The sequence below is a fragment of the Alligator sinensis genome, unplaced genomic scaffold (assembly GCF_000455745.1).
Source record: "Alligator sinensis unplaced genomic scaffold, ASM45574v1 scaffold838_1, whole genome shotgun sequence".
Lineage (NCBI taxonomy): Eukaryota > Metazoa > Chordata > Crocodylia > Alligatoridae > Alligator > Alligator sinensis.
Genome location: NW_005842996.1, coordinates 91794 through 100328, shown reverse-complemented (window position 1 = coordinate 100328; position 8535 = coordinate 91794). Strand labels below are relative to the sequence as shown.

At 51.8% G+C, this 8535-nt stretch overlaps 1 protein-coding gene across 1 annotated transcript; it reads left to right on the top strand.

Moving 5' to 3' along the window:
• The first annotated feature begins 973 nt into the window (after nt 1-973).
• Nucleotides 974-5900, top strand: LOC112548200. Its single transcript, XM_025193005.1, has 7 exons — nt 974-1055; nt 1297-1626; nt 2161-2472; nt 3160-3267; nt 3571-3617; nt 3864-3887; nt 5844-5900. Exons 1-7 carry the CDS (start codon nt 1019-1021, stop codon nt 5898-5900), a joined length of 915 nt encoding a protein of 304 aa, XP_025048790.1. The 5' UTR covers nt 974-1018.
• The last annotated feature ends 2635 nt before the right edge of the window (nt 5901-8535 follow it).

Genomic DNA, 8535 nt, shown 5'->3' with positions numbered 1-8535 from the left:
ATTTTTTGAGGATTTTCCGTACAGGTTCAAGGGAGGGGTGATAGGTCATAACCAGCGGTGTGCGATTTGTGGGTGTTTTTCTTCTGTACTGCAGCAGTTCTTCACGTGGTATCCAGGTGGCTCTTTCAAACGTGCGATCTACCTCTCTGGAGGAGTGTCCTTGCTGGGTGAAAGGCTTTTTAAGATTGGTGAGGTGGCGATCCCGGGTGTTCTCTTCAGTACAAATGCGGTGGTATCTGAGGGCTTGGCTGTATATCACAGCTTTTTTGGTGTGTTTAGGGTGATTGCTGGTTCTGTGCAGATATGTATGTTGGTCTGTGGGTTTCTTGTATACTGTCATCTGTATTTTACCCTTCTGGATACTGATCCTTGTGTCTAAAAAGGGGAAGTTGGTGTTGGTTGCATTTGGCTTCACTCCCAGAGTTGAGCTGAGGAACCAAAGCTCCATGCTGAGGTCAGGAAACAGAGAGAAAGGGCATCCGTGGAAAGGGAACTGCCCAAGTGCCACGGAGGGAGAAGCCGGCCCAGCTGGGTAATAGCACAGGAGGAGCCGAGGTTGAACTGCACGGAGGTCCTGGTGCAGAATAGCAGTGTCCTCCCCGGGTGTGAGTGGGGAAAAGCAGCTGTCCTTTGGATTCACAGCCCGGCTTACTTGGGGCTCTGTTGGACAACCCCTGGGGCCTCAAGTGCCCAAATCACTGATGCAAATGGTCATCTGCTCTGGAGACACAAGGACTTCTGGAAATGCTTCCTCTGCCTCCACTGAAAGGGTCCTACCTGGTTGTAGCTGTTCCCCACGACAGACCAGCTATGCCCCCTATAAAGCAGTGACACTGCAAGAGGCAGGTGGTGTCACCAGAAGGCCCCTCAGATGACTTGATAATGCTGCTTGTATCAGGCAGGACGTCCCCCGGGAGGAGCTCCTCACCACAACCCTGACGCCTGCCCCTGTGGCTGCAGCAGCAAACAGGACCTGAGCCCTGGGGGCGGCCGGGCAAGGTTGCTTCTCTCTGCAGAAATGTTGCTCCCCGAGTGCCTGATACTGTCGTCCCTAGGTACGGCTCTGTAGGATCCTGAGCACGGAGCGCTGGATCTGAGTGTGATGTTAGACCAGTCGTTCTGGAGAGATCTATGTTTTACTAGTTCATGGGTGGGGTGTGCAGGAGTTGGGTTGTATTTGCCTGTCCTCAGCGTAGGTATTAGCATCAAATGTCTTGTGGTCCCAAGACATGATGGGCACCTGTGTCAGCCCAAGACCCGCTGGGAGCTGATGATTGCCCTGTTGTGTTTCCACAGTGTTGGGAGTCCAGTTACATCTGTACCAGCCTCAGCGGTTCCTGTTTGTGGAAGTCGGTGGGACAGCAGAGATCCACTGCTCCTCCAGCAAAGATTTGGAAGGGGGAGCAAATGTGCACTGGTATCTGAGAAGGGCGGGTGAGGCCCCAACTCACATGAAGGACTGTGTGGATGGTACAAATGGGAACAAATTTGCTTGCAAGCATCAGAGTCGTAGCACAACACTGGAAATCTGGGACATCCAAAGGAAGCAGTCTGGCATTTATTACTGTGCATTTGCAGCCCTCAGCATCTTGACTTTTGGGAATGGAACCGCGGTGATTGTTGGAGGTAGCGAACCATTGCTTTTTTATTAGCATACCTGATTGTCTCATTGGTCATGTTCCATTGAAAACCAGCAAGAAACTGTAAGAATGTATAGGAGTAAATTGATGAAAAGAAGCTGTATTTAGGCAAGTAAAATGGGTTCAGCATTACCTGCTGGGGGCAGAGAGAGAACAGGCTACACAGCTATTTTCTCAGGGGAAACCTGGCAAGTGGTGCAGGGAAGTGCTGGGTCTCTGTGGGGCTGGTCTGTGCAGCCAGGCTGGGAATGTTTCTCCCTCCGAGCCGTTACGGTGGGTGAGAAGATTGTGAACTCCCGAAGGTGCTAGTGCTGCCCTGAGAAGGCTGCCCGGCTCTCTCCTGGCTAGGACACCCGTGCCTTGGGCTGGTTCCTGTCTTCCAGCGCAGCAGGGGATGGCACATTTCTTTATTCCCCAATAGTTTTATGTTGCTTAATCTTTCAGTGACAGACCTGCAGCTGTGGCCAGGCTGCAGTTTAGCTGTATGTCCTCCTGAGCTTTTGCCTTCCTTTCTGCCCAGACAGCTTCACCCACAGCAGCTCCGTGCTGCTCCTGGGCCCCGTTGCAGGGGAGAACGGAGCCACGGAGCCTGCACATCTGGCCTGTGTGATCTGGGGCGTCTCTAACCTTGTCCAGGTGTCCTGGCGTGTTCCTGGTGAAGAGCCAGCCCAGGGGCTGCCACACTCACTGGAAGTCAGTGCTGGGTCCTTAACACTCATCCATCACATCAGTGTCCCCTGGGCCAGCTGGGCTAGTGGGGTGGCAGTCACCTGCGAGGTCACATTCAACTCATCTGGCAGCAGTGTTACCAGACACGCCGTGTATTCTGCATGTGAGTGTTTCCATGTTTGAGACTTAGACATAATATGTGTGAAAAGCCGCTGCAATCACTCATGCATCTAACGTGCATGAAGGAGGCTGGATGATTGTATCATGCTTGCAAGCGGGCAGATGTACAGGGAAGTCGGGGAAGCTGGCATGAAGCAGTTCCCAGGTCATGAGACAAGGCAGCGGCCATCACTGAGACCTCTGCAAGGAATTAAACGATACTATCCAGAGAAGAGGGGAGTTAGGGGTCATTGAAGGGAGGAAAGAAGTGCAAAGGATACTGCAGGGGACTGTGTTTGTGGTGCGGGGAATGGTCGAGGGAGAGTTGTGGAGATGGCAGATAATGGCAGGAACATCCTGTCCCCAGGAACAGCAAACAGCTCAGTAAGAAGTGAGCATCCCCGTTCTCCTCGAGTTAGATGGGGCGGTGGGGACTGGATACAGGAAATCCCTCAATCTCACTTAGCAGCTTCCATCCAGAGGTCTCCTAGGGCTTTATAGTAGTGCTGGTGCTGCTTTGCGGGTAGGGAAACTGAGGCACAGGGAGGGGCAGTGACTTACAGGCGAGTGGCGAGTGGCAGCACCAGAGACAGAGCCCAGCTCTCGCTGGTCCTCTGACCACTGGACCCTGCTGCTGCAGAGCGGAGCTGGGCAAGAGCATTGAAACGAAGCTTTTGTCTTGCCCTTGTAGCTCCCTCCGCACCCTGCGTCATACTTCCTGTTGTGGCAGCAGGCAGTGCCCTGCTGCTGGTCACGGTGCCCCTGAGTCTCATCTGGATCCACTGCCCTCCCAGATGGGGTAAGAAACAGCACGTGGCCCCCAGACACTCCCTGGGCATCACCAGTGGGCTCACCTGTGCGGGACGACCAGGCTGCAGCCGTCACAGGCCCCAAGGCTTGTCCTGTGCCTGGAGTTTGGCTCTGAGCTCTGCCCCGGGGAGTGATGTAGACAGGCCCCCTCCACAGACAGCCTGAGCCCGGGGTGTGTACTTCATGCAGGGCATCATGAGCCTTTGCACCAGGGACTCATCTGTGTGCTGAGCCCTGTGGACGTGGAGACATGGCAGTGGAAAATGAGCTAAGACCACTGTCTCCATTTCAGGATCCTGGTCCAGGGAACCAGCACCTTGCATCTCCCAGCAGAATGAGGTACGGCCCCTTACAAACCCTTGCTGATGGACACTGAGCGAAGGGAGGCTACAGGGATGTATTGCCAGTCAACCAAGAATTCCCACTGAGGGCCGAGCTGTGGAGCTGGGGGAAGGTCAAGGTGTTTCCAGGGGCCAGGCCTCATGTGGCAGCTCATGGCATGAGGGGTTTGGGTGCCGCGGGGACGGGAGTTGTGGTGTTTGTCTTCCTGTTCCTCCTGACTCATCTCTTTTTCTTTTTGTGTAGGAAAATGGAGAAGCAGTCTACACTGTAAGTACCCAAACTCTCCTCTCCTTCCTTCTTCCGTGTGAATGTAACTGCACTTCAGGCCATGCCTAAGTGACAAAGGTGGCTATGGGGGCAAAGATAGTGGGCATGGGATTGGAAGCCAGCTTTGATTGCTTTTGGATGCGTAATAATCAAAAAGCAGACAAGTTGGTGCCATGGGTGGATGTAGGATTTGTAGGTACACATGGTGTCGTGCAGCATCACATATTGTTCTCCACTTGAAGAGAAACTAGAATCGTTACTAACATGCCAGGGGCCCTGCATTAGATGACTTGGTTTAAGATCAAAGCAAAAACAAATATACTTTATTGGAACGTGCATTTATTTGCTAGATCGGTGGGGGCCAATCTTTTTGGCAGCTGTGCCACAAATTAGCCCTGCCCTGTCCCTGAGTGCCACTCCAGTCCCTTCCCCTTTTTGCTTCAAAGCTGACCTTAGGGAAAATGGTGTCCTCGGTGAACTTGTATTTTGCATCTTTTCTTGGAGTTCATGTAGTAGAATCAGCAAAAGTTTCAGGAATAAAGCCCTGAAGAAAGTCACTGGGCCTGATTGGGAGACTTGCTTCCCTGTGGGCAGGCACCACTGCTGTTGTGTGGGACCAAGGCGGGTGGGCTGGAGCAGATGCCATGATGCCTGCACATGCCTGACCCAGCTCCTCCTGGGCAGTGGCTGGAGGTGGGTGCATGCTGGGCTGGGAAGTGCGTGAACCACTGGGCTGAACATGCAAAGTGCCCTAACCACTTAGCCCACTTCTGCCAGCTGCCTGCCTTCCTTCTACCCTCCCCGGCTTCCTGGGGTTGTGTGTGTGGTGAGCCAGTACGGCGCGCTCCTGTGCGGAGCCACCCACCTCACTGTGCCCAACCAAAAACCGTGCTTCGAATGTCTCCCTTGGGGCACCTATGTTTGGCCAACCCCGTTCCTGGAGCCCATTCACAAGCCTGGGGTAACTGCTGCCACCACTCGGGCTCTGGTCCTTGTTAGGGCTCTGTGCCATCCGGGGTACACAGACCCTGTAGGCCTTGGGGGTGCTTAACCCACCATGCTAGCTTCAGGTGCTTCCTTTAGCCTGGAGTATTCACCAATAGCCTCCTGTACAGGAGGAAAGTAAAAAATACTCTGTGTCCACCTTAGCCAACGAAGCAAAGGGAGCTGTAAAGCTAGTCTCTCCCTCTTAAGCACACCCAGCAAGGACTGCTATAACAGATAGCTTTATTTTTGAAAGAGGGAGAGAGAGGGAGGAAGGAATACACAGCAATGGGATATTGAAAGAAAGCCAACTTGAGCAAAACAGAATGGACTTGTTGGCCTTTTGATGCGTGTCTAGATCACTTAATCCTAAATTACTGGCTAAAATTCAGATAAAATACTCATATGGTCATCTGATAAAACTCTCTGGAGGCTTATTGCTTGTTTCATTGTTCTCTGAAAAATGTCTGACCATCCTCTTCCCAAAATGCCTCTTGCAGCACAAAGGAAGAGTTAGCTCCAGGCCGCCTCAGGAATCTCTCCAGCCTGGGGTCATGTAGGATGCCCAGGTGACCAGGTGGACTTAAGTCATGCAGCTTGAGTAAAGAAGTGGGGGAGGCTGAGGCTGTCCTAAACCAGGAGACAGAGAGAGAGAGGATTTTTTCACAGTGTGCCAGATGCCTGGGTGCATTGCTGCATGCTGCCTGGCCAGGGCATCACATGTTGCACAGGCTCAGTAACCAGGTCTCTGCTCCAGAGGTAACAGGATTGCACGCTGTGCCAAAAATGCCACCTTCGTGGCTGGAACCGTGCCAGCTGGGTGCTTACAGGGTGACACTTGAGTTTAGGGGCTGTGATGATGTCTCTCTCAACAGATCGCATCCCTGGAGTCTCTGCCCAGGACAAAAGATTCCCAGTGGTTTGTTCATCCTTGTATCCACTTCTACCTTCTCTCCCTCTTTCTTCTCTCAGGAGCTGAGCACTCAGCATCAGGAGACGTACGAAAATCTTAAGTGGAACTATAATTAGGAGTCCCAGCAATAACCCCTGGTGCAGTCTCTGCCAAAAGATGTGTCCTTTTGGGGATTTGTATGAGCTCTGCCCCAGCCCTCAAAAGAAAAATTGTTGCTGAAATCAGTGGTGCGTGTTGCCCCCATTCTGCCATGTCGGGGGGAGGCTGCATCCCTGCTGGGATCCCTGGAAGACAAACATCCCGACCTGGACATCACTCCATTACTCTGCAGCCATTGACTCAGTTTTCCCTGTCACGCGCCTCTTGTGTTTCCAGTGCAGAAGAAACGTAGGTGTACAAAGGACTTCTTCTAGTCCTCTGTGCTTGTCATCAGTGCGTGACAGAGAGTCTGCACTAAGGCAGAGGTGGGCTTCCCTCCAACAGCAACCCTCTGGATGCGTCTACATGAGACACTTAATGCGCAGGAGCCTAATAACACTGCACAGTAGTGGGCCAGGCAAAACCCATGCTAATATGCTACTGTGCAGGAAATGTCACTAAAAACGTCTCTCATTCCTTGGAGTCTGAAAACAGCAGAGACTCCGTGTACCCGAAGAAGGGGGACTGTGCCTGAAAGCTTGCTAAGAACACTTTTTTCCAACTCCTCGGTTGGTCTAATAAAAGAGATCACATCTACCCAAAGAACCTTGCCTGCCTATGTCCTTAGACCAACACGGCTGCAACCCAAAGCCCTCTAAAAACCCATGCGCTGGCTCTACTGTGAAGTAAATCCAGTTACTGTGCATTCAGTGAGTACTTCATTAAGTAAGTACTAAATTAAATGTGCAGTAACTACTGTGCATTAATGAACATGTAAATGCACCCCCTGTGTACACCTAGTGAAGAGGTATCGCACAAACACCTCCTCAGTGCCACGCTGCAAACAGTGGGCCTGTTAAATGGTAGCATTTGTCCTTGGTAGCAGTGGATGTTCCCAGCTTGATGCTTGCAGGTCTTGGAGGTTTCCAACTGAATTTGATCATGCGCCCTGCATGGGTTTGTTGCACGGTGGTGACTGTGTTGCAGCACTTTTGCTCCTGCCGGCAGGCTGAGTAAGATGGCCACGGCCTGCTCCATGCCCGAGTGGGATAGGAGCACGATAGCAAGATGCCCTGTCTCTTGGTTGCTGTTTCCCTGGCCTAGCTGGGATTTTCACCAACTGCTGGTTTAGGGAGCAGTGTGGGAGAGATGGGTGTTTTGGAACATTTCTCTTTGCTCACCTGAAAGATAATTTATTTTTCCCAATCGTACTTCAGCTGTAGAGTAGATCTTTGCTGATACAAGTCAATTAAACTTCATCAGCCTGGTGGTGGCTGGTAGAAAGCATATAGTTGCACAGACGTCAGCTTGAGCTACAGCCTCTCACCTGTGTTGTGATCTGGTGTCAGAGCCAGGAAGCAGCGGTGGTGACTATTTATTTGTGCATTTGAATTGTTATATTAAGGCTGAAATACAAAGTAACCACCGTGCTGTCTCTCCCACCCCTCATTTTAGAACCCCTCCAGGCTAACGGTCACACCTGTCCTGGACCCGCCTTTGTGGTCAGTCTCAATGTGTGCATTGCACTGCTGTAGGTCTCTATTACTGGTGCGTGACACACTTAGCGGTCTGCTATGTTTTTCCTGTGATGGTGTCTTCTGCAGCTCGCTTATCTAGAAGGGATCTGCTTGCATTCATTAGCCTCTCACATACTGAACCACAAGCTCGAAGAGGAAGGCAGGTCTTTGCAGCGGCTGAATTGACCATTTCCAGCCCTTACCAAACACTGCCTTAGCAATTCACTGGGCCCAAAGGGAACAGGGTCAGCAAAGAGCAGAGGATCATAGAAAAGCAGAGCTGGAAGGGACCTCACAGGGTCACAGCTAGTCCAGCCCCTGCTCCAGGCAGGATCAGCCCTGTCTGAACTGTCCACGCCAAGGGTCCGTCCAACCTGCTGTTGACCACTTCCAGGGATGGAGACCCCACAGTATCTCTAGGTGCCTGCTCAACGCTCGACCACCCTCAGAGTCAGAAAGTTCCTCCTCATCTCCCACCTCCATGTTCCCTGCTGCAGCTTGAGCCGCTGCATCTAGTCCTGCCCTCTGCACCACAGAGAAAAGCCCATCTCCATCCTCTGTGATCTCCATTGGGTGTAAATCCTTCTGGAACTAGTACCCTTGCTCACAATCACACTTTTCACCAGCAAAAGCTTCAGTGGAAATAGGTAGACAAGGTTCCTTGGGTGAATTTGATATCTTTTATTAGACCAACCCAAATGGTTGGAGAATAGTTATTAAGCAAGCTTTCGGGTTCAAAAACCCTTCGTCAGGCTAAGGAAGCTGCAGCAGTTGCTGCGTGCTCTTCCTGGATGGAATGAAAAGTAAAGCAGCCAGGGGCTGGGCTGGGCTGGGGAGTCAGTTGCCAGGCAGATTATAATGTATCAAAAATCCAATGTCTATGTTTAGTCCCTGATCTCTAGTATCCAGCAGGTTGATGAAATGGAGCTCATAGGCTCGTCTCTGGGATGTGTTGTGTAAATTTCCCTTGAGGATCAGGACTGAGAGATTGGAGAGAGAGTGGCCCTCCTGTGAGAAATGTGCCCCCACCGGTAATTGAGTGTTTCTGTCTGTGATGGATTTCCAGTGTGCGTTCATTCTGGTGCGCAGTTGTTGT

What these genes read in the sequence shown, in the direction of transcription:
- LOC112548200 (XM_025193005.1), top strand. Translation starts at nt 1,019, where the DNA reads ATGTTGCTCCCCGAGTGCCTGATACTGTCGTCCCTAG. An exon ending in ACACGCCGTGTATTCTGCAT is followed by an intron (nt 2,473 to 3,159) that starts GTGAGTGTTTCC and finishes TTGCCCTTGTAG; the next exon opens with CTCCCTCCGCACCCTGCGTC. An exon ending in CCACTGCCCTCCCAGATGGG is followed by an intron (nt 3,268 to 3,570) that starts GTAAGAAACAGC and finishes TCTCCATTTCAG; the next exon opens with GATCCTGGTCCAGGGAACCA.